The following is a 26,704-nucleotide window of genomic DNA, read 5'->3' on the forward strand; positions in this document are numbered from 1 at the left end:
TCTGTGAATACCTAAATGGTACTAAGTTTAGGATTTTGGCTTAAGTTTGTTCTGTGAATCGGGCCCTGAATATTTTTGAAAGAGGGTGAATATATGCAGTACTCTGTGTATGGAGGAATATGGGTTAGCTAAGTAAAGTAGTGTATCATCTGCATACAGAGAGATTTGGTCCTCCCACTCTTCTGTCCATTTGAGTCCCCTAATGAGCGCATCACCCCTGATCCATGTTGCCAGTGGTTCTAGCACCAGTGCAAATATTAATGGTGAGAGTGGGCAACCCTGCGGCGTCCCCCTTCGCAGTTCGAAGATCCACTGTGACTTGTGCTAGGGGCTCTATGTAAAGAAGACCTATCCACAACCTGTATCCACACCTTTCATTTTCATTCCATTTCATCAAGTTCAATTGAAATTTGTGTTTTAATTTGAAAAATAGTAACTAGCACTTTTACAGAATACTTCTATGCCGAATACAACAGCAGGATGTCTCCGTGTTCAGGGTTTGCCCAATGCGGCTCTCTTTTCTGGACACGTAGTGTCTGCAGCTATACACCTCTAACTTATACGTCCTAGTTGTCACTTAAATGGCAGGTCCACCTCCATTACCTCCCCTTGCTATCCCACCAGTTTTGACCACTCTCTGAGTGGTCCAACCTTTCCACCACAGCTTCTATAGAACCTTACTACAGTTCCACTTTTTGACTTTTACCTGTCCTTCCCCACTTCACTGAACCACCAGGGACATTCCACCCCTCCCCTGTGGCACCAATCAATTCTTCCCCTACTTCCTCTTTAGTAGCAGTACTTGGCATCTACCAGGGTTTAATTTAATAATGTTGTTTGACTTTGCTCCCCCTGTCATCTCTTTGATTCTTTCTTTTCTTCTTCAGATGCCTATTCAATCTACTATCAGCTTTTTTTTAATGATAGCCTCTTGTGCCTTTTCACTAGCCATCGTTAACTTTTACCCAGGTGCATGCTGTGAAAATGTATCAGGTTTATAATTATCGCTACCTAAATTGTTCTATTGTAAAACTCTGTAATGTCCTTCGGCCAAATTCGTGCTAAAGAAAACTGAACAAAATAAATCAATAAATACAACTGTACGAGATATAAAGCCATCTAGTTCCCGCATAAGCAGTGCAGCCCTTTGTTAGCATAGTGCAAGTGTGAGCACCTTTTTATTAGACTAGGGGCTCAATTCGAAATCGCTTTGCTATGAATAGGTGAGATTTACTCTAGTAGTATTTCAGGCATACTTCTGAATCCCAGGAGGAAGACAGGGCGAGAACCTGGTTTACTACTGGGATTTAGGATTAAGGCAGGAGTAATCAAAGAGTAAGTTACAGAAAAATCTTAGTAAATCGAGCTCATGATTGTCTCTGGGCTGCTCGCTTTTTTAAGAGCACCAAGCCAGGATCACTTCTTAAAAACAGTAAAAAACACAATACATGCACAGCTCACAAAAACGTTATTTTGAGTAGTTCTTATTTGCACTTTTAGCATTTTTTATGCAAAAGAACAAACTACGGCTGACCATAAGTTAAGCACTTTAAATCCCAAATTTTTAGTTAGAAATTCAGTTCCTGTGCACAAATCTTCCAGGAGCACGCCGTAGATCGACTCCACTGGAGACCAGTTGTGTAAGATAGAGCAGAAGAGGAAGGTGCACCAGTAAAAAGTCCAGGTCCAAACAATATTTTTGAAGTATTCTTTTAATTTTCTTGTAAAAAGACTCGCAGCCAACACGTTTCGTTCCACACTGAAACTTCTTCAAGGCTGAAAACATGCAACATAACCACATTTAAATAACAAAAACACCACAGAACGTCACATGACACAACGATATATTCTATCTGGTAGTCGATTATTTTAGATCTACCAGAGACGGAAAATACATCAATTGAAAAGAAAATATGAATGGCTGAAAAAAGAGATGAAAAAACAGACAAAAAAATAGCAACATTACAACATTTATATCATAAATAAATAAAGCACAAGACAATATTTATATCACATATATCTTATACCATAAAATTACTGCATACACGCATATAAACAAAAGGTATATATACAAAACATTAGGACATCGTCAGCACCGATAGTAAGTTACCTATCCCTAGTGTGTGGCTGTGAGGAATTGATTTATATATGAGGCAAGAAATCCTTCCCCAGAAAATAACCACGAACTACTATACAAGAAGCGAGAGAGAAAGAAAAAAGGGGGGGGGAAAGAAAAATAAAAGAAGAGAGAAAAAGAGAGAAAGGAAAGAAGAGAAGATAGGGGGGAATGAAAAAAAGGGGGGGAAAGGGGTGGGAGGCGACGGGGAGAGAGGGGGAAGGAAAACGAAAGTGAAAGAATGTGTAGGGGGAAAGGTTAAAACCCAGTAAGAGTAGTCAACCAATAAGCAATATGTAAGAAAACACATCAAAAAACTAGCTTCTGTTAGAACAGACCACGTAGTTAACAAAGCAGTGTAATGGTATCCCACACGTGTGGGGTTATAAATATAAATAAAAGATTATAGAAAAAACGAGACAGCCCAATATCACAAATAAGGCGTGCTAGTAGTGTCTCACAGTAATAGGCGTGGACTTACCAATGGTAAGAAAATAATGCAGCTTCGTCTAATATTCGAGTTAGAAACAGGAAGGATCACCGTGACAGCATGGGTAGCTGTAAAATACAGGTGACCAGAGTGACCAGAGTAACGGCTCCGTGATACGAGCACACAAGTTTCAAAGAATTCCAATACTCTAAATGGAAAAGTATAACGTAAAATTAATATGCTATTTGCACCTTTAAGCTAAAAACAGTTTTTATAATATATATATGGTGCAAGTAGCCAATGATGTATTTAAAATATAAACACAAACTTCGAGGAGGTCCGCCCACACAAATGTTTTCGGACGGTGCCACAATAATGAAACACATTTATAAATATGTAATACAAAAGGTACACAATGTCTCAAATGCTTGAGAGCAAGCAACATGCCAATAATAAAGCGTCTGTCAGAGGTAAGCACCCAAGCACCTGCTGTGTGCACCACGCAATGCCCGTTAGGAGAACATATCCAAAAGCCAAAAATTGCATACTATACATACATCTCAAAACGGCACAAAGCACGCCATAATAACGAAGGAGAGAGGGAGCATTCAAAAATAAAATAAACAGTCGGCTGAGATAAGCGAATCTCGAGGGGTGAATCACTCGGCGGCAACTGTGCAATGTGAGCACCACCCAAGAACACAATAAACACATATCAGTTCACTGATAGGGGGGGGAACTTCCTGCAGTGAAATACTAATCGTTATGTAACGCACACACCATCCAAAAAGTGGCAGTGCATGCGTTTCCGTGTAAGAACTGACGTATATGGAAAAAAACGTCACAAAATGACTAAAGACAAATCTACTTAAAAGTTAAGTTGCTCCTAATAAATCCAAAAATCCACAGAGCTCGAGCCGCTCGTACCTTGGAATCCACTGTCCCCAACCCGTCCTCGGAACAAGTAACAGCAAAGTGCAGGAAGCTGGGGGAAACAGCACCGGGCCATGTTTAAAAGTAAAGTGTCAGACGCTCATAGGGAGAGTCGGTCACCTGACGTCGTGGAGCATCTGACATCACGGGTCATGTGATACTATCAAAAACACGGTAGAATCCAGCCGCCATGATGGAATGGTATAATAACCCATCTGAGAAATGGTATAAGATGGGAAAATGCAAGAATCAAGACAGCAGTGTGGGGTCGAAGTGAGATAAACAAAAAGAATAAGTCAAACCAATGTTTAGATTCGTACTCTGAAGTACAACAACCCCTGCCCATAGAATTTGAAAAACATCATGATGGAAATCGACATGATGGAAAGGATGTAGAAACATTGTGAATAAGATACAGATGTCGAGCAAATCATGTGGAACTGCATATGTTACAGCAATAATAGTAAGTGAATCTATAAAAGGAAAAAAGAAGAAAGACATGCTAATCCATCGTAATAAGATGGTTAGAGGAAAATAAAAATGCTGAAGAAATAAACGCTATAAAGTTTACAAGGATGAAGTTAAATTGCTGAAATTGAAAAATAATTAGGGAAGAAATAGCAAGTGAATAATGGAAAGTAGAAGATAATATGTAAAGAGAAAAAGAATAATAATGATACAAAATAAAGAGAAAGAGAAGAAGAGGAAGAGAGAAAGGAAGAAGAGAGGACCCCACATATATCAGCCCAACTAGGGCGAGGTTGGTTATATGCAACAAAAGCTTGTCCCCCACACGATTGTGAGTCCATGGGTAGTGTGGTTGTTTATTAATGTTTCATTTGGCGGAGGGGAGAATCACAAAGGGTATATTTAAATTACAGAAAATAATGCATCTCTGAATCGGAGTTGTGTCCCAGTATAGTGGCGCGTAGACGGCAAATCCATTTGGATTCTAGCTTTCTTAGTGCCAGTCCCCGATCAGAACCCCTCTTACCCAGAGGTACATGGTCAATGCCATAAAACCAAAAATTGTTAGCCCCAGTATGTTTGGCATTATAGTGCTCAGTAATGGGATATCTCGTGTCCCTATTCAGAAGGGCCCTCCTATGTTCCTGTATGCGGGTTTTTAGACATCTTATGGTGCTGCTTACATATATGGTATTGCAATTACATCCCAGAATGTAAACCACAAAAGTCGTATTGCAATTAATAAAGTGGCTGATAGTGTAAACCCGTGGGCTATTGTGTGAAAAAGACTTGGTTTTATTCTTTCCATTTCCACAAATGTTGCAACACCCACACGTAAAAAAACCTTTGGGTTTTTCAGGTATCCAATTAGCATTGTTTGTGGGGGACATGACATAGCTGGGGCATAGCTGGTTTCTCAAGGAGGTACCTCTTTTATATGTAATGCCAGGTGTTTCGGAAATGGAGTCTTTTAATCCTGCAACAGAGGAAAGGAGATGCCAGTTTTTTCGTAGGGCATTAAAAATGCCATTGCTATGGGTGGTGTATTTAGTAACAAATCTCAATCTGTTATCGGTTTTTATTTTCTTTTGTGCATTAGGCCCGTCAAGTAGTGTGGAGTACCTATTTTTACCAAGGATTCTATACTCAGCTTTATCTAATACTTTGTTGTTATAACCTCTGTTTTCAAATCTTTTCCTTGTTGTCTTTAGATTGTAAAGGAAATCCTCCTCGGTACTGCAGTTCCTCCTTATGCGTGTCATTTCGCCATAGGGGATGTTATTAATAACCGAATTGGCATGGGCACTGGATGCGTGTAACAGCGCATTACATGCCGTTTCTTTTCTGAATAATCTGCTTTGTATCACCCCATCCTTGATGTAAAAGTTTATGTCTAGAAAGTTGATATTATCCTTGTGATAGGACATGGTAAATCTGACATTAAACACATTATCATTAAGATAATTAAAGTATTGGTGCAACATATCAACAGACCCCGACCAAAGGCAGATGACATCATCGATGTACCTCCCCCAGAACACAATGAATTCAGTCCAGGGGGAGGCCACCCGGGCCCAGGCATGCTCTTTCTCGTACCACCCCATAAAGAGGCAAGCGTACGAGGGGGCAAACCCGGAACCCATCGCAACGCCCTTGGTCTGTTGGTACCAATTAGAATCATGCATGGAAAAATTGTTCATCAAGATAATGTCAACCATTTCGACAATCATTTCATTATGTTCGTAAAAATCTGCGCCTTCCCTGTCCAGGAAAGAGCGCATGGCCATGATACCAAAATGTTTATCAATGCAAGTATATAAGCTTGTGACATCTAAGGTGACAAACAAAAGCTCTTCTGACCATTGGAAGTTTTTAAATTTTACCAAGATGTCCTTACTGTCCTTAATATATGACGGAAGGTCCACCACATATTTTTGTAGTTTCGTGTCCACGAATTTAGAAAGGTTCTCAGTCGATGAACCTACACCAGAGATAATGGGTCTCCCCGGTGGAAAGGGGCCCCCCTTGTGTATTTTAGGTAAAGCATAAATACAAAGATATGATGGACAATCCACTCTGAGGTATCTGTATTCATCCTCAGAAATGAGGCAAACATCTTTCCACTCACTGAGCCTGGCATTGATAGTAACAATTAAATTGGAAATTGGATTATGTGCAATGCGCTTATAGCACGAAGTGTCGCTAAGTTGGCGATTGATTTCACCCAGATAGTCAAGGCGGTTCATAATGACTATATTGCCGCCCTTATCTGCTTCGCGTATCACAATTGTAGTATCCTCCCTGAGTTGTTTTAAGGCCAGTCTTTCAGATTTGGAGATATTCTCCGTTGGTTTGGGCTTATATTTATTAGATATTTCCAATGCATATAAGTCCTCTGATACCTTTTTGTAAAAAGCATCAATATTTGGATCGTAGCCAAAAGTAGGTATAAACTTGGATTTAGGGCGGAGGCCACTATCTACATGACCATCCTGTCTGATTTCGAAATCATTCAGTAGGGTTGTCATGTCGTATTGGTCTTCATCACAGATAGAGAGGAGGCATTGTATGTTTCGAACATCAGCTATGGTGTGTGATGCAGGCTCATGAGGAAGTACACTTATACTGGGTACATCTGGTCTGGTCGAAAAAAAGTCACGCAGTTTCAATAACCTTACAAACTTAAATAAATCGATATGAACATCAGCCAAATCCCCACTTTGTGTCGGACAAAAGTTAAGGCCTTTACTAAGAACCGATGTTTCGTCTTCAGTAAGCAGTTTATTAGAGAGGTTGACAATCTTTAGTGCGCAAAAATCATCATTATTCACAACATTTACATCATTCTCTAATATTATTTGACATTTCCCTTCTTGGCTCTGACTGAGGTGTCTATTTTTCCAGTTGTGATTTTGGTATTTACCCTTGTTCCTCCTCCCTCCGCGTCTGGTTTTTGTTGTTCTTTCTTTTGCTGAATTCTGCTGGAAATGCGTAATTTTGCCATTTCCTTTTGAAATGACGTAGTTCCCTCCCGTAAAGGGACATCATTCATCAGAGAGCATGAGGCAGTGCTCCCCTGTGATGAAACTGACAAGTTACTTGTGGAACTGGTGTCATCACTTTCGCCCTTTTCCTCCCTATTCCTCTTCTTGTCCTCCAATCCTTGGACATTGTCAAATTTCTTATGGAAAGTATAAATTCTTCCATCACGATAGTCCCTATCGTTCCTTTTAATTTTTCTGAGCTTTTTGTCTTTTAAGTAAATCTGATGATTATCTATGATCTGTTTAAGGATGGCATAATTTTTCTCTATCAAATCTTTTTCTGTTATCTCACTAATCAATTTCTCAATTACAGCTATCTCTTCCTGGAGCTTTTCCCCTTTCTCCATCGCATGTTTGACCAAGATTCTCATCATGGCCTGTGACGCTCCCTCTAGGTTGTCTTCCCACTCCTTGAGCAAAGCATCACTAAGGTCCTCAAAAGTCGGAAAAATTAGGATACCTAAACCCCTTGGAACCTTGCCATTTTCCATGTATTGTTTGAGGGTTATACCGTCCCACCACCGGCTCAATTCTTGCTTCTTTAAACGTTCTAGTCTAATGAACAGGGTTTTTAAACCATTTTTTGTGACAATTCTGGAGTGGTTTTATCAGTAGAGATTCCTGTACCAAAAAGATTGTGTGCCATTTCCTCGCGACCATCGTTGAATTTCCGACTTTTGAGGACCTTAGTGATGCTTTGCTCAAGGAGTGGGAAGACAACCTAGAGGGAGCGTCACAGGCCATGATGAGAATCTTGGTCAAACATGCGATGGAGAAAGGGGAAAAGCTCCAGGAAGAGATAGCTGTAATTGAGAAATTGATTAGTGAGATAACAGAAAAAGATTTGATAGAGAAAAATTATGCCATCCTTAAAATTACGCATTTCCAGCAGAATTCAGCAAAAGAAAGAACAACAAAAACCAGACGCGGAGGGAGGAGGAACAAGGGTAAATACCAAAATCACAACTGGAAAAATAGAAACCTCGGTCAGAGCCAAGAAGGGAAATGTCAAATAATATTAGAGAATGATGTAAATGTTGTGAATAATGATGATTTTTGCACACTAAAGATTGTCAACCTCTCTAATAAACTGCTTACTGAAGACGAAACATCGGTTCTTAGTAAAGGCCTTAACTTTTGTACGACACAAAGTGGGGATTTGGCTGATGTTCATATCGATTTATTTAAGTTTGTAAGGTTATTGAAACTGCGTGACTTTTTTTCGACCAGACCAGATGTACCCAGTATAAGTGTACTTCCTCATGAGCCTGCATCACACACCATAGCTGATGTTAGAAACATACAATGCCTCCTCTCTATCTGTGATGAAGACCAATACGACATGACAACCCTACTGAATGATTTCGAAATCAGACAGGATGGTCATGTAGATAGTGGCCTCTGCCCTAAATCCAAGTTTATACCTACTTTTGGCTACGATCCAAATATTGATGCTTTTGTTTTTTTTTTTGATAAACAAATTTTTATTGTGTTTTGCGGCATAAAGAACAGTATCAAGAATGAGATACAGCAGTGCATTGAACAAGGCATCAGTAACTGCATCGGATAAGCATCAATAAACCATTGCAAAGACCCTCCCGCCCTCCCCCATCCTCCGTCCCCACCCCCTGCGCCCCCACCTTTCAAATCAAGCCCCCCAGCCATTTCCCCCATATCTTGCGGAATTTTTTGGGGCAGCCCCGCGCAGCACACAACGACCGCTCCTGGGCCGCACACCAATCCACCCCTCTACTCCAGGTAGCCACTCTGGGCGGGTCCGGTTGTGACCATACTGCCGCTATGTCTCTCTTAGCCACCATAAGGGCAGTGGTGAGGAAGTACTTTTCGTTACGGGACCCGTCGATCCCGTCCATGATGCCCAGCAGGGCCATTCTAGGCTCATGGGGAACCTCCCAACCCAAGACCTCCGCTAGCTCAGTTTCAATCGCTGCCCAGTAATCGTCTAGACGGGAACAAGACCACACCATGTGGAAAAAATCTGCCGGAGCCACCCCACAACGGGTGCAGGAGGCGTCCACACGGAGGCCCGCCCGGTACAGGCGGTCCGGAGTCAGATAGGCGGTGTGGAGGTAGTAGATTTGGATGAGCCGCAGCCTAGCGGAGGTGGTAAGCGACCGAGGGCCCATAAGGGCGTCCCTCCAGTCCGCCTCATCCAGGGGTCCCACCCAGGCCTCCCATCGCTGTTTGAGCCCGCTCCAGTCCACCGGGGAATTGTTAATCAGGGATTTGTAAATGCGGGATATACCCCCCTTTCCCAGATACCCCAGCATCACCTGAGCTTCAGGTGGGCTATGGGGAGGCAGTCTGGAGTCTAGAGGGACGTGAGCCCGGACCGCGTGGCGCAGTTGAAGGTAGCGGTAGAATTGGGAGGGCCGCAGCGAGAAGCGGGTCTGAAGCTCTTGGAAGGAACACATGCGGCTCCCACGCCATAAATCGCCCAGACAGGAGATACCAAGAAGATCCCACTGCCGAAAGCCCGCCAATCCCACCACCTCCCGCAGCCAGGTCCCGTGCCAAAGCGGAGTGAGTTGTGTGGACGTCCCCGACCATCTAGTGTGCCGCAGTGCCGCGCGCCACGCGAGGAAGGGAGCCCGCACGACGTCGGGGAGTGATAGGGGGACCGTTGTGCCATAGAGCATGTTTTGGATGGAGGAGAACCCAAGGCCTTGCACCTCGAGACGATAAGCCGGGTCGCCCCAGCCTTCCCGAGAACCAGTCATGGATCACCAGTAACTGGGTGGCCAGATAATAAAGATATAGATTGGTCATGCTCAGGCCGCCATCATAGGAGGGGACCCTGCATCGATCCAAGGCCAGCCGAGGCCTACCGCCGCCCCAAAGGAATTTGGTCACCATTTTATCCAGGTCTCGGAACCACGGGCGCGGAAAAGGGCATGGAGTATTTTGTAGTATGTAAAGAAATTTGGGGAGGATCATCATCTTGTATAGAGCGACTCTCCCTAGCGGATTCAATGGGAGGGACTGCCACCGGAGCATGTCTGACCTGGTTTTGTTGACTACCGGAGCCACATTAAGGGCCCAGCAGAGTTCCGGAAGGAGGGTGACCCAAATCCCCAGGTATTTAAAGGAGAGTCTCCGGAGGGGAATGTCCGACTGCCAGTCGAAACATTCCCGCGACGGGTGTAGCGGGACTAGGACGGATTTTTTGGGGTTCAGGTGAAGACCCGACGCTTGGCCAAATCGATGGAGGATCCGACGGACCCGGGGTCCCAAGGTCGCTGGGTCCGAGAGATAGAGGAGGACGTCGTCCGCGTATAGGGCGATCTTGTCGGGGGCTACATCTGGCCATTCCCATCCTCGAAGAACGGGATCCGCGCGAATCAGCACCGCCAGGGGTTCCATCGCCAGAGCGAAAAGGAGGGGCGAGAGTGGACAACCCTGGCGCGTCCCCCGGCCTATGGGAAACGGGCGAGAAAGTGCCCCATTGACCAACACACGGGCCCGCGGGTGCGCATAGAGGACCATTACCATAGCTCGGAACCGGGGACCGAAGCCCATACGCTCCAGGACCTCACCCAAGTACGCCCATCCCACGGAATCAAAGGCCTTTTCAAAGTCGACCAAGAGGAGGGCCAGATAGGGGGAAAGGCGGCCGCGGTGCGCCATCGCGAGGTGGAGGCGCCGTAGACAGTGTCTGGTCCCCCGCTCCGGCATAAAGCCACATTGGTCCGGATGGACCAGGGAGGCGAGCGATGGGCGTAACCGCTGTGCCAGGACCGTGGCATAGATTTTGAGTTCTGTGTTAATAAGGGATATCGGCCGGTAGTCGGAACAGGACCGCGAGGGAGGCTGTGTCTTGGGGAGTGCAACTATGGTTGCTGTATCCGTTTCGGGCCGGAACGAGCCCGTCTCCACCACGGCCGCAAAGAGGTCCCGAAGCCTCGGGGCCAGTGTCTCACGGTAGTGAGCGTAATATTCCTGGGGGAACCCGTCGGGTCCCGGGGTCTTCCCGGGTGCCAGGCGGCCGATCGCCTCTTCAATCTCCTGCAGCTCTATCGGCGAATCCAGGGTCTCAGAAATCTCAGGCTGCAGCCGCGCTAGTGTCGCCCCGTTTGTTCCCAGTAACTCAGTCAGGGAGAGCGTGGACGGTCGGAGACGGTACAGCCGGGAGTAGTAGTCAGCGAATGCCTGGGCTATTGCCACTGAGACCGTGTGGACGCCACCTGCAGGGTCCGCGATGGCTGGAATGATCCTGCCCGCCCGGGGATAGGTCGCCAGGCGGTGGAGAAGAGTGCCGTTTTTGTCTCCCCAACCGTACACCCGGGCCACCGAGGAGCGCCATAGGATCTTCGCCGCTTCCAGGGAGTGCAGGCGAATCTCTTCCCGCAGGAAGGCCAAGCGACGAGACCGTGTGGCATCGTCTAAGTTTCCCAGACTACGCTCCAGTTCTAAGGCTTGGGCCTCACAGTCCGCGAGCTTCTGGGATTGAGCCCGTCGTTGACGTTGCAGGTGCCCTTTAGCGGCGCCCCGCACAGTCGCCTTGCCGGCCTCCCAGAGGACGGCGGGGGAGACGACAGAGCCCTCATTATGAGAGTAGTAGACGGCTATCTCGCCCCCGACCGCCCTCCGAAAAGCCTTGTCGTGAAGGAACCAAGCGTTCAGACGCCATATCGGACGGGCAGAGAGGGGGGGGGGACCGAGAGCGAGGAGCACCGGCGAGTGGTCCGAAAGGCCCCTCGGAAGAATGCGTGCGTCCCGCACCCCCGCGCAGTCGGTAGAGGGCACGAAGATGAGGTCGATCCGGGCGTGGGAGTGATGGGCCGCCGACGTGTGGGTGTATTGGCGCGTCTGCGGGTGCCAGATCCTCCAGACATCGCAGAGGCCCTGGGATTCCGCCCAAGAGGAGAGTTGTTTTGCGCGGGCGACGCGGGTCAAAGAGACCGGACCCGTCGAGTCCATGTGGGGCGAGTAGACAGCGTTAAAGTCCCCGCCGAGTATCAGGGCACCTGCCGGAAGTGTCGGGAGGATATCCGCTGCGTGGGAAAGGGCCGACGGCAGGAGGGACGGCGCCGCGTAGAGGGACATCAGGGTAAGGGGTCGGCCCTCCAGAGTGCCACACACTACCAGTAGCATACCCTGGGGGTCCAAAAGCACCCGAGTCAGGACAAAGGGAAAGGACTTGCGAAGCAATATGGCCACCCCCCGGGATCCCCGAGCAAAACCTGAGTGCCATACCCTGTCATAACCGTAACGGCCAAGGAAGGGGCAGTTGTTACCCAACAAGTGAGTCTCCTGGAGGAGGAGTACATCGATCTCTGCCCGTTGTGCATATTTGAGGACCGCCATGCGTTTGAAACGATCCAGGAGGCCATTGACATTCCAGGAAAGTATGCGCATGGCGGCCCTAGGGACAGGTGGGTCAGCCATAGTCAAGGACAGAAGAATGGGCCAGTGGAGGCGCGTCTGAGCAGGTTCCCAGAGAGGAAGGACAGCGGAGCGTCGGGTGAGAGAGTGGGATAGACAGTACATGATACCTTAGCACAACAGATAAGAGGGAGTCACCCCCCACCAACAAAATCTCCCCAACGAGGAAGAAGCAACCCCAAACCAACCCCAACCCCCCACCCCCCGCCCTATACTTCAAAAACGGAAGCATCTGTCGCCCGAACCAAATGGAAGAACCACCAAACTAAAACGCTTGGGCTTGAGCGCTAGTGGACCCCTGATACATCAAAAGTCAAGCCTGATTTACCTGCCCTGGCCTAGAGCAACACTGACAACGGGACGTTCCACCCCCGCCCAGGCATCTCCCACCCCCCCACCCCAAAGGTAAGCAAAGAAAGTCAAATGGTAGGGCTGCGAGAGAGGTCCGAAGTGTCCACCAACTCGACCGGGTGGGTTGCAGGGCCTGTAAGCCGAGGTGACGCGGCCCGCTGCCCATCCGCCACGGGACTGGTGTGTGCGGCTGAGGAGGCCGATGAGGTTCTCGATCTCTGGCTTGGCCGCCCCCCAGAGCGCGTGGTGATCGCCTCCCCCGTTGTGCGCTCCCGGGGCAATGTCCGATGCCGCCGACGGGTCTTCGATGTCCGGGGTCTCCCCCGTCTCCCCCGTGGACCCAGAGGCGATCCGCGCCCAGAGCGCTGCAAGGGGTGCTCCTCCGCCAACCAGGTCCAGGCCGCCCGCGGTGTATCGAAGAAGAGAGTCTTTTGCTGGAAGACGACCCGGAGGCGGGCCGGGAATTGGAGCTGGTATTGGAGTCCCAAGGAGCGCAGCTTTTGTTTCACTTCAGTGTAGGAGCGGCGCAGCTCCTGGACTTCGCGGGTGTAGTCCGGGAAGACCATGATTTTGTGGTTCTGATAGTGGAGGGCATCCATGCGCCGGGCTTCACGGAGAATGGCATCTCGGTCACGGAAGTTCAAGAGCTTGAGGATGAACGGCCGGGGTGGAGCCCCTGGGGGCCTGGGGGCCAGGGAGCGGTGGGCTCTCTCCACCACGAACGAAGCCGACAGGCTGTCCGCCGGCATCCAGGATCGGAACCAGCGCTCCATGAAGTCGTCCGCCCGGCCCGATTCAACTCCCTCCGGGAAACCCACTAAGCGCAGGTTGCTGCGTCGAGCGCGGTTTTCTGCATCTTCGACCCGGCGGTGCAACTCCTTAGAGTGGGTGGTCAGCTCCCGAACCTGGTCTTACAGATGGCGGATGTCGTCCTCGGCCGTGGATATCCGGGACTCGGCTTCCGAAATGCGGGCGGTGGCGTTCCTCAGATCTTGCCGGAGAAGAGCGACGTCCACTTTGACCTCACCCACCATGCCCTCGAGCGAGGCGCGGGACGAGTTGATGGCCTGCAGGATGGCAGCCAGGTCTGCAGCAGGGGCCGGGGCCTGTTCGCCCGTGGGGCCGGGCCCCTTGTCGGAGGTTGTGAATTTGTCCATCCTGGTTTGGGTGGCCCCGGACGCCGGCTTGGCGGCTCTGTCCTTACCCATTTCTGGGCCGTCCGTCAGCAAAGGAGGGCAACTAGCCGGTGATACACCTGCGGGACAGCAACGGGCCGCCGGGCCGCCGCGGGACCAACAGGAGGCCCGTCCGGGAGGACCACCGGCCGGGAGCGGCTGGGTAGCACCAGCCTCAGCGGTCAAGCCCCGCCGGGCATTTCAGCAAAGCGGGGTCCAGCAATGTAGGTCTTCAGTTCCAGGCCCCCGGCCGCCGCTCGGGGGCCCCCCAGCCGGCCGTCGCAGGGCCGCAACCTCCGGCGCAGCCCAGGTCACCAAGGGAACAGTTAGCCGGGTCTCCCCTCAGTCCCCAGGAGGGGCAAGGTGTCACTCGTCAGGGTCCGCAGCCGGGAGTCCAAGCGATGGAGGGGGGGGGGGGAAGAGGGGGGGGGGGGACAGCACGTACACCCCCCCGGCCGCCGGTATGCGGCCCGAATCAGCGAGGGCCCCCCCGCACCCGGAGTCCGCAGCCGGTCTGGGGTCGATGGAGCCGGTTCCGCGCCGCAACCAGGAGGAGAGGGGAGGGGGAAGGGGGGGGAGCCAGGGGCCCGGGCCCCCCGGCCGCCGACACACGGCCCGATGGGGGGGGGGGCTCCCCCGGACAGCCAACCCCACAGTTGCCCCGATGAAGCGGTCGCGGCCAGCCCCACTCACCGCCTGATTCGCCGCTCTGCGCCACGCGGGGGGGTCCGATCCAGCACCCCCGGGGCTCCGGACGGCGTCAGCGAAGCAGGGCAGCACCGGGCCAGTGCCAGCAGCACCCGCGCCAGCCCCGCGGCCACCGCGTCCCTCAGTCCAGCAGTTTCAGGCCTGCACCCCTCGTGGGCGCCGCGGGCTAAATTTCTCAGCGTGGCCGCGCCGCGGTTCCACAGCCGCCACTTCACGCCGTCGTTCTGGTTCCGCGACGGCTAGGGAGGCTCCCAGAGCCCGCAGCGCCCCAAGATTCGATGCGGGGCGGCAGGGCAGCTTCGCGGACCCCCGCACTCCGAGGGAGCCGGCCAGGGCAGTCCAGGAGAGGAGTCAGCCGGATTTGCGGGGACCGATGCCGGGAGCCTTAGTGAAAGGCGGCCATGCCGGTCAAGCGCCACCTAGCGCTCCCAATATTGATGCTTTTTACAAAAAGGTATCAGAGGACTTATATGCATTGGAAATATCTAATAAATATAAGCCCAAACCAACGGAGAATATCTCCAAATCTGAAAGACTGGCCTTAAAACAACTCAGGGAGGATACTACAATTGTGATACGCGAAGCAGATAAGGGCGGCAATATAGTCATTATGAACCGCCTTGACTATCTGGGTGAAATCAATCGCCAACTTAGCGACACTTCGTGCTATAAGCGCATTGCACATAATCCAATTTCCAATTTAATTGTTACTATCAATGCCAGGCTCAGTGAGTGGAAAGATGTTTGCCTCATTTCTGAGGATGAATACAGATACCTCAGAGTGGATTGTCCATCATATCCTTGTATTTATGCTTTACCTAAAATACACAAGGGGGGCCCCTTTCCACCGGGGAGACCCATTATCTCTGGTGTAGGTTCATCGACTGAGAACCTTTTTAAATTCGTGGACACGAAACTACAAAAATATGTGGTGGACCTTCCGTCATATATTAAGGACAGTAAGGACATCTTGGTAAAATTTAAAAACTTCCAATGGTCAGAAGAGCTTTTGTTTGTCACCTTAGATGTCACAAGCTTATATACTTGCATTGATCAACATTTTGGTATCATGGCCATGCGCTCTTTCCTGGACAGGGAAGGCGCAGATTTTTACGAACATAATGAAATGATTGTCGAAATGGTTGACATTATCTTGATGAACAATTTTTTCCTGCATGATTCTAATTGGTACCAACAGACCAAGGGCGTTGCGATGGGTTCCGGGTTTGCCCCCTCGTACGCTTGCCTCTTTATGGGGTGGTACGAGAAAGAGCATGCCTGGGCCCGGGTGGCCTCCCCCTGGACTGAATTCATTGTGTTCTGGGGGAGGTACATCGATGATGTCATCTGCCTTTGGTCGGGGTCTGTTGATATGTTGCACCAATACTTTAATTATCTTAATGATAATGTGTTTAATGTCAGATTTACCATGTCCTATCACAAGGATAATATCAACTTTCTAGACATAACCTTTTACATCAAGGATGGGGTGATACAAAGCAGATTATTCAGAAAAGAAACGGCATGTAATGCGCTGTTACACGCATCCAGTGCCCATGCCAATTCGGTTATTAATAACATCCCCTATGGCGAAATGACACGCATAAGGAGGAACTGCAGTACCAAGGAGGATTTCCTTTACAATCTAAAGACAACAAGGAAAAGATTTGAAAACAGAGGTTATAACAACAAAGTATTAGATAAAGCTGAGTATAGAATCCTTGGTAAAAATAGGGACTCCACACTACTTGACGGGCCTAATGCACAAAAGAAAATAAAAACCGATAACAGATTGAGATTTGTTACTAAATTCACCACCCATAGCAATGGCATTTTTAATGCCCTACGAAAAAACTGGCATCTCCTTTCCTCAGTTGCAGGATTAAAAGACTCCATTTCCGAAACACCTGGCATTACATATAAAAGAGGTACCTCCTTGAGAAACCAGCTATGCCCCAGCTATGTCATGTCCCCCACAAACAATGCTAATTGGATACCTGAAAAACCCAAAGGTTTTTTTACGTGTGGGTGTTGCAACATTTGTGGAATTGGAAAGAATAAAACCAAGTCTTTTTCACACAATAGCCCACAGGTTTACACTATCAGCCACTTTATTAATTGCAATACGACTTTTGTGGTTTACATTCTGGGATGTGATTGCAATACCATATATGTAGGCAGCACCATAAGATGTCTAAAAACCCGCATACAGGAACATAGGAGGGCCCTTCTGAATAGGGACACGAGATATCCCATTACTGAGCACTATAATGTCAAACATACTGGGGCTAACAATTTTTGGTTTTATGGCATTGACCATGTACCTCTGGGTAAGAGGGGTTCTGATCGGGGACTGGCACTAAGAAAGCTAGAATCCAAATGGATTTGCCGTCTACGCGCCACTATACTGGGACACAACTCCGATTCAGAGATGCATTATTTTCTGTAATTTAAATATACCCTTTGTGATTCTCCCCTCCGCCAAATGAAACATTAATAAACAACCACACTACCCATGGACTCACAATCGTGTGGGGGACAAGCTTTTGTTGCATATAACCAACCTCGCCCTAGTTGGGCTGATATATGTGGGGTCCTCTCTTCTTCCTTTCTCTCTTCCTCTTCCTCTCTTTCTCTTTATTTTGTATCATTATTATTCTTTTTCTCTTTACATATTATCTTCTACTTTCCATTATTCACTTGCTATTTCTTCCCTAATTATTTTTCAATTTCAGCAATTTAACTTCATCCTTGTAAACTTTATAGCGTTTATTTCTTCAGCATTTTTATTTTCCTCTAACCATCTTATTACGATGGATTAGCATGTCTTTCTTCTTTTTTCCTTTTATAGATTCACTTACTATTATTGCTGTAACATATGCAGTTCCACATGCTTTGCTCGACATCTGTATCTTATTCACAATGTTTCTACATCCTTTCCATCATGTCGATTTCCATCATGATGTTTTTCAAATTCTATGGGCAGGGGTTGTTGTACTTCAGAGTACGAATCTAAACATTGGTTTGACTTATTCTTTTCGTTTATCTCACTTCGACCCCACACTGCTGTCTTGATTCTTGCATTTTCCCATCTTATACCATTTCTCAGATGGGTTATTATACCATTCCATCATGGCGGCTGCATTCTACCGTGTTTTTGATAGTATCACATGACCCGTGATGTCAGATGCTCCACGACGTCAGGTGACCGACTCTCCCTATGAGCGTCTGACACTTTACTTTTAAACATGGCCCGGTGCTGTTTCCCCCAGCTTCCTGCACTTTGCTGTTACTTGTTCCGAGGACGGGTTGGGGACAGTGGATTCCAAGGTACGAGCGGCTCGAGCTCTGTGGATTTTGGGATTTTAATAGGAGCAACTTAACTTTTAAGTAGATTTGTCTTTAGTCATTTTGTGACGGTTTTTTCCATATACGTCAGTTCTTACACGGAAACGCATGCACTGCCACTTTTTGGATGGTGTGTGCGTTACGTAACGATTAGTATTTCACTGCAGGAAGTTCCCCCCCCTATCAGTGAACTGATATGTGTTTATTGTGTTCTTGGGTGGTGCTCACATTGCACAGTTGCCACCGAGTGATTCACCCCTCGAGATTCGCTTATCTCAGCCGACTGTTTATTTTATTTTTGAATGCTCCCTCTCTCCTTCGTTATTATGGCGTGCTTTGTGCCGTTTTGAGATGTATGTATAGTATGCAATTTTTGGCTTTTGGATATGTTCTCCTAACGGGCATTGCGTGGTGCACACAGCAGGTGCTTGGGTGCTTACCTCTGACAGACACTTTATTATTGGCATGTTGCTTGCTCTCAAGCATTTGAGACATTGTGTACCTTTTGTATTACATATTTATAAATGTGTTTCATTATTGTGGCACCGTCCGAAAACATTTGTGTGGGCGGACCTCCTCGAAGTTTGTGTTTATATTTTAAATACATCATTGGCTACTTGCACCATATATATATTATAAAAACTGTTTTTAGCTTAAAGGTGCAAATAGCATATTAATTTTACGTTATACTTTTCCATTTAGAGTATTGGAATTCTTTGAAACTTGTGTGCTCGTATCACGGAGCCGTTACTCTGGTCACCTGTATTTTACAGCTACCCATGCTGTCACGGGGATCTTTCCTGTTTCTAACTCGAATATTAGACAAAGCTGCATTATTTTCTTACCATTGGTAAGTCCACGCCTATTACTGTGAGACACTACTAGCACGCCTTATTTGTGATATTGGGCTGTCTCGTTTTTTCTATAATCTTTTATTTATATTTATAACCCCACACGTGTGGGATACCATTACACTGCTTTGTTAACTACGTGGTCTGTTCTAACAGAAGCTAGTTTTTTTATGTGTTTTCTTACATATTGCTTATTGGTTGACTACTCTTACTGGGTTTTAACCTTTCCCCCTACACATTCTTTCACTTTCGTTTTCCTTCCCCCCTCTCTCCCCGTCGCCTCCCACCCCTTTCCCCCCCTTTTTTTCATCCCCCCCTATCTTCTCTTCTTTCCTTTCTCTCTTTTTCTCTCTTCTTTTATTTTTCTTCCCCCCCCCCCTTTTTTCTTTCCCTCTCACTTCTTGTATAGTAGTTCGTGGTTATTTTCTGGGAAATGATTTCTTGCCTCATATATAAATCAATTCCTCACAGCCACACACTAGGGATAGGTACCTTAAAATCGGTGCTGACGATGTCCTAATGTTTTGTATATATTCCTTTTGTTTATATGCGTGTATGCAGTAATTTTATGGTATAAGATATATGTGATATAAATATTGTCTTGTGCTTTATTTATTTATGATATAAATGTTGTAATGTTGCTATTTTTTTGTCTGTTTTTTCATCTCTTTTTTCAGCCATTCATATTTTCTTTTCAATTGATGTATTTTCCGTCTCTGGTAGATCTAAAATAATCGACTACCAGATAGAATATATCGTTGTGTCATGTGACGTTCTGTGGTGCTTTTGTTATTTAAATGTGGTTATGTTGCATGTTTTCAGCCTTGAAGAAGTTCCAGTGTGGAACGAAACGCGTTGGCTGCGAGTCTTTTTACAAGAAAATTAAAAGAATACTTCAAAAATATTGTTTGGACCTGGACTTTTTCCTGGTGCACCTTCCTCTTCTGCTCTAAGTTTTAGCATTTTTGACTTACTCCTGAATTCCAAGAGAAAGTCAGGAGTATTTATGTCTAAGTCATGGAATTCAGGAGTCAGGAGTTCTACAAAAGTAAGTCACAACAAAATGTTTATGAATTCGGCCCCATATATCTGCCTAGTTCTTTAACAACCTGCAGACAGGGAAGTATGACTGTAAATTTGGCAGTTAAATAAGTGCGAAAATATAATAGACACAACTTCATTTTTCACAAACTGAAAAATAAGTATGCTTACGTACTAATAAAATGAGAAAATTATAAAACAAAAAGTGATTAAAATGTTCAAAAACAGAAATAGCATCAAACTCAGAACTTTAACTATAATTAGGGTCCCTGGCTTACCTGTATTTTTTTTTTAACATTTACATTTGTACTTAGCCATATTTAGTTTTTCCCCATATTAGTATTTATCCATATTTATTATGTGTTTTATGATTAAATTAGGTTGTACATAGTATATTCCCGCTTACCGTCAACATCCATACTAATGATAATACCTTTATATATTATATATATGTCCATACAGACCTTACTGAAGGGGTTTTGCCATTTAATGGTATTATAGCATGTCTCATCCACCAGAGAAACAGACCTCTCTCACGCATGTCAACAGGGCTTGGATGCAGCAATCTATCAATTGTCTCTTAGAGGTCAACCTAGTGGAAACCATCCCAAACAATGGCCAAAAATCAGGAGCAAGTGCTATTCTTCTGGAAAACAGTCTTCTTTGGGTGATACAAATATAAGTTGAAGATTAAGTACTTTTGTCCATAGACTTTACATAAAGCAAATGGTCTCTTTGCACAGTATATTGAATAATGCAACCAAGAGGGGTTGAAGACACATGTCCATTCTATCTTGTACCCCAAAGGAAACATGCGCATCTCTGCCACCTCCCACCAAGTCAAAATAGTGAGAAAGAGGATAATAAAAAATCACCAGCTGGTATTATCCCTTTATACAGAAGGATATTTTAGTACAACGAGTGTGATTCAAAAAGATCTCAGGTAAACCCAAGGGGCCTACCGCTCTTCAAGAAGTACTCCTAATCTTCCTCCTGCAAATAACCACCAGTCTCAAGCAAACAACACTGCTCATGAATCAAATAATGTAGTACATTTTACAAGACCTAGTACCTGATTGAGGACCTCAGAGAGTGTTAAACCTTCCGTGTTCCAGCTGCCTCCCTTCACCACATCTCTAGAAGTGGGTGCTTGCGGATTCCACTAACAGGGACATTTTTGACATGCAGAGAGAACCCACAGTCGTACAGCCACCATCAGTTTAGGTATAAAAATGTTGCTTTTCAAGGTGGAGGCGTGAATCTTCCTCTGGCAACTATGGTCCAGACAAAGCTGGAATGGCCCCCCATCATTCCAAGATGGTATAACTGAGGAGGTAACCATAGTACCAATTAGAAAGTAAAGGTCTAGTTGTGTTTATAATCCTCTGATCCATAACCAGGCGGGGTGAGGCAGAGAGGCCTCAATTATAGGGCACCCTAACAAAGAGACATGTGGCTCTCGTCTGGTTACAAATGCTCCTTACAGAGCAAAAACCACCAAAATCCGAATGTTATGCCCCATTCTAAATGACACAACTTGTAATAGGTAATAATTATCTTCCTTTTAAATTTTGATTCTTGTGGTACGTGATTTTAAGCGAGCGATAATTATTGCTTCCTCAGCCAGACCACTCATAATGACAGCCATAGAGGCATTAGTGTTTTTTATGATATATTGAAAAGAACATTTTTAAAAGCTGTACCTAGTATGAAAGCAGTATATTCTATGATAGTCATTGGAATGGTTTCGTAGCTCATTGATAGAGGTGACTGATGAGAGATGAGGTCAAACAAAAATTGTATGTTACATTTCAGATAAGACAGAGCTTGTTGAGGTCTAAACTCATAAACAAGTGATGGGGAGAGGATGTGGCCCAATGGCTAGAGCGGTCGACCTCTAAGCTGGGGAACCGGCTTTCGGCAGGGATGTTCAACATCCTGTGATTCTGGGAAAATCACATGATCTTCCTGTGCTTAAAAACATGAATGTGTCATTCTGTGACATAACTGGTGCTCATGTAAAGCGCTCTGATATCGTTGGGTCTGGTTTGCGCTATAAAAAACTCCACAAAAAAACAATTTAAAAAAACAAGTGTAATAGTAGACTGCTGATGAGGCATGTCACCATGCCATGCCTCAAGAATGTAGAGGTGGGCATTGTCGGCCTACTTGAAGGAGGGCAGCATGGCTCAAGCTTGAAGTTCGCTGGGGATGATGTTACATCCCAGAGGTGGTCAAAGTGCAAAGCATCTGAACTTGGACACGGAGCACACAGGTCTGGCAATACAAAGGTGGGTAAGGATTGTGGAGCACAGCACTCGTGTTGGCAACTATCAAGAGATTAAGAGCAACGCACATGGCACCCGACTCCCCTATCGTCGGGTGCCATGTGCGATGCTCAATATAAAGACGAGGGGTTCATAGGATGCATCAGTTTTTGCCAAATCAGGTGACTAGGCATTGATCACGAGAACCCCAGATTACACCAGGGCCATTTTAATGCATGGGCACGGTGGGCAGTTGCCCCGGGGCCCCACGAGCATAGGGGCCGCCTGCAGACCAGAATGCAACACAAATTTTCCGTTATACATTTTTATTCCTGTGAGGGGTTGTGTAGGCAGGGCCCAGTGCATTGCTTTGCCCGGGAGCCTATAATGCTGTTAAAACGGCCCTGGATTACCCCAGCCCACAATTACCAATGGCGGGAGTCAGCCGCGGTCCGTGTAGGTAACAGCGGTGGGGGCGGGTGGGGGGCGCATTTCGAGGGACGATGCAGAGGGAAAATCAATTATTTATTTAACTTTTCCTCAGCACCATCCCTCGAAATCCCCCCCACCTGGTCCCACCGCCCCACCTTTGTTACCTGCACGCACCGCGGCTGGCGGGAGTCCTGGTAAATCTGGTGGGAAGAAAACAATGGGGTCTGCAAGTTTTTAGGCAGTTGCATATGGGAATCAGTGTTTCCAAACCGATTTCTGCATGTTTCCACGCGCCTTTCGCACGGAGATTTTGGCTGCTTCCTCGGTGAGAAAAAACAAAACTAGTCATTTCAATGGGCCACAAGTAACTCCTGTTACTGAGCCCGCCAGAATTTATAGGCCACTCGTAATTTGGAAAGGGGATGTAGACCTGGGGACAGAAAACGTGAAGTTAGTAAAGTTAACCATTTTGTTGGAAGAGTAGATGGATTACTCTGGGAGGAATGCTAGGAGTGACTGCAGTAATTAAGATCGTCCCACCAGAGGTTTGGTCCGAGATTTACCCGGTTTTAAAGAGGTGAATGCACGTTTGGGGATGTTCAGAACCTTCTATTACTTACATAGCGTCTTGAGTATTTACTGCATTAAAATATGAAAGTACATTTGCCTGAAATCGGTCTCCAGGACACATCGATCAGCTATGGGAGGAGACCAATGACCAGGTAGAACGGGGCTGCAAAAGTGATATTGACGAGTGGATATAGACCAAGGGAGAGTAAAAAGTAGTGTGAAGTACCTAAGTCAACGCTTTTGTTGAGACACACGAGGAAATTTGACAGACGAACTAGGAGTAAATTGCAATAATCATGATTGCCGATACCAGGGTAGTTGACCAGGGATTTTTGATTGTTTAAATAGAAATGTTCAAATCTTTTGGATGTTCAGTAGTTGAAACTTAGCAACACTGGTGGTGCAATCCATGAAGGATTCCCAGAGCTTGAAATGGAAAAATAAAAGTGCAGGTACTCTCTAACAGAGTATTGGCTTGTTTCGGAGAAGTGCGGGTACTCTCCAATTAAAAGTATTACATTTCTCTTGAGAAGTGCCGGTACTCTTCCTCGCAAAACAAAAACGTGCTAGTACTCAGTACCGGCCCATTTAAAGCACTGAGGATGCCAATATCACGTTAAAATGAAATTGTATTTCAAAAGATACTATTTTTGGCATATTTATTGAGTACATTTGTGTAAAACTCAATATTTAGGACAGATCTTTCAAGAAGTTTAATAATTATCAGCAGTAGAGGGACTACAATGGTGCTATCGCTTGATTGGTCATGTTGATTCAAAAGAGGCTGCCATCATGACCCAGCCCACTAGCACAACAAACACGCCTACAGGAATTACTGCACATAGTAAAAGAAGCCCCAATCATTAGTTCACCAAACAAGCCTGCTGTACTCACAGCTGAATCTTCTTTTGGCCATGTTCCTGTAGATGCACTGTTGGCAAATCCATTCATGTCTCGGTAGCCAACCCTGGAACTCCGACGCAATCCCTTCCGGTGTAAATTTCGGCCCACTTCCTTCTCTGTGTCAGAAGAAGAACTCTGTTGGAAGATGTAATAAACTTTCTTCAATAACTGAGTCCATGATTTCACATGTATTGATATGTGAGACACAAAAGAGGCAAATATACATTTCCTTTTTGTTGTTGTGAAAGTGATGACATTAAATGTATATTTAAATTGTCAATTAAAAACTATTGTGCATGGAATGGAGGGGTCACGGCACGACCGCAGGCATTACATAAGCAGGGACTCCCATTGAAGAGCAATCTATTCAGTAGCATAACAGTGAGATCTGCAAGAGCCAAATTAATTGTTTACTATGCAATAGGACAAAAGAGCCTCTATTTTACCTGCAGGGAGGCATTAGGGGTGCACCATGACCCCAAAAAAAACCCAAAGACCATAAACGTTTTTTCTAGGTGCAATGTGGAAAAAAGGCCTATATATTTATCTTAATGATAATTGCATTAAAGTAAATACATTGCCTTGACCTCTTGAAAGCAAAACCCCCCCTGTGCAGAGCCTGCGTATAGGGTTCTCCTGATGTTCTGGCAGGCAGGCACCTCACACAGGTGCCCCTGATGGTGAACCTGCTTTTGTGCACTGTCAGTGCTCGGGCACCATAACTAAATGGCCTATTTTATGTACGTGAAGAAGGCTAACCTGGCCTGGGGTAGCAAAACTGTGTTTGCTGGTGGAAGAAATAGGGTTACTGTTGAGGGGGGTTTGCCAATGCACTTTCGCACTGGTCTGCAGTGGTAACGTGTGCAGAGTCCTAAGGCCGGCAAGAACAAGATCAGCAAAAATAGAGGAAAAAGGCAAAATGTTTACAGGTCTAACATGTGCCCCCCTCAGCTGCAAGTGGGGTGAACTACCCTACCCGTTGGGAGTTATCATCCCTAAGGTGGAAGAAACTAGCATTACCATCAGCATTGGTGAGGACTGACCCAGGACGGTGTTCCATCATAAAGTCCATTCCCTGTAGGGAGATGGACCACCTGAACAGTTTGGGGTTTTCATCTCTCATTTGTAATAGCCCTTCTGAGCAGTCTATGGCAGTGGCGGCTGGTGACATTTGAAAGTGGTAGGGCGGAAATCCAGGCAACTTTTGTGTCGATGTATGTTAGTTAGCAAACCTTGACTGAGACAAAAACTGACAACAAACATGCAAAATAAATAAACGAGTGAAGATCTATGAAAAGTGAAATTAAACTCAAGGGTGACAAATTGGTATCATTTTCAAACGCTTTGCAGCCCTTTGCATATAATGATCTTTTTGAGCAAGACAACAGAATGTGCTAACCTGAAAGGCAGGTCAACGGCCTTTTTTGTAGTTTTTATACAGCGCAAACTTGGTCAAGTGGCATCGGAGGGCTTATGCAGTCGTGGCTGGCAAAACAGGGGGGTGGGGGTAATCTATAAGTGATGTCATGCACAAACATATGTCCCTTTCTAAGCACTGTAGTGATGGTAGGCGCTATCCTGTAAACACTTCTGGCACTATAAATATACAGTGAATTCAGACATATGTAAATGCACTTGTGCAATCACACTACATCGCTTGTGCTACGACACCCAGTTTATACAATGGAATGAATACACACACACATAAACGTACCAGTGCATAGGTCCCCTATCACAACCCACCCCGTGAGATAAAGCCCCAGATTGAGCCTAATTGCCCCATCACAAGCAGCGCGTGTGAAATCATAAACACACCTGTCCCTTCAAACACACTCCTGACACACTGAGGCCAGTCTTGTGAAATGTCACGATCCCGCCGTCTTCGTCATCCCATGCATACCGGTGCTGCCATAAACACATTCCAGTGCCGCACAAATAACCACCATAAATCCGATTAATGGATTTAATCACCTGCTGTCTCTTCATCTCTGTGCTCCGTCCTCCCACCCACCACAGCTGCGTCCAAGACAAACAGGTAGCAGTTGCTGTGCCAGTTGCAAAAAAAGTTCTAAATGTAAAAAGAAGAGCTGAGCTGAAACCCCACACCCACGTGCATTGACTATCTTTCGTGTGCGTCGTCTCCCAAGGTTTGTTTGTGAACATCACACACTTCAGAGCCTTTACAGATCGCCATCAGTGTGAACGCTTAAAGTGCCATTGGTACAAGTGGTGAAAGCCTCCTCCTTCAGTCGCGGCTTACAATACTCGATGTGGGGGTGGACTCGGGTGGGGACAGGGGGAGTTTTAAATTAAAATAAAAGAAAAACTTACCTGACCGGCCTCTGCTCCTGGGCCGGAGTCCAGCGTTGGCGCTCTTCAGTTTGTGAACAGGAGCAGCAGCGTCACAGGACTCCCGCCCTGCGTTCTTCAATTCCGGCTGGCTGCAGCTCTCCTCGCGTCATCGGACACGCAGCCTCCCTCCCTCCCCTCCTCCAATCAGAACTCTCCAGGCGAATCTGAGCGCGCCCCACCTGGGCCATTTTCTCTATGTAGGCTGCTGCATGCAGCAGCCTACATAGAGAAAAGGGAGAGTGGGCGGACCTGCTCAAGGGTAGGGGGGGAGTGGCTTGCCCAGTGTTGCGCATACGGACTGTTTGATCA

General features: G+C 46.6%; 1 protein-coding gene across 1 annotated transcript in view; it reads right to left on the minus strand.

Annotated features, from left to right (window-relative positions):
* STARD13 (StAR related lipid transfer domain containing 13) overlaps positions 1–26,704 on the minus strand; it is an 802,429-nt gene that overhangs the window by 512,805 nt on the left and 262,920 nt on the right. The window contains exon 4 of the mRNA XM_085621689.1: positions 24,035–24,178. Coding sequence (XP_085477815.1) covers positions 24,035–24,178 — 144 coding nt within the window. The remainder of the gene's footprint in view (positions 1–24,034; positions 24,179–26,704) is intronic.

The sequence above is a fragment of the Triturus cristatus genome, chromosome 8 (assembly GCF_964204655.1).
Source record: "Triturus cristatus chromosome 8, aTriCri1.1, whole genome shotgun sequence".
NCBI lineage: Eukaryota > Metazoa > Chordata > Amphibia > Caudata > Salamandridae > Triturus > Triturus cristatus.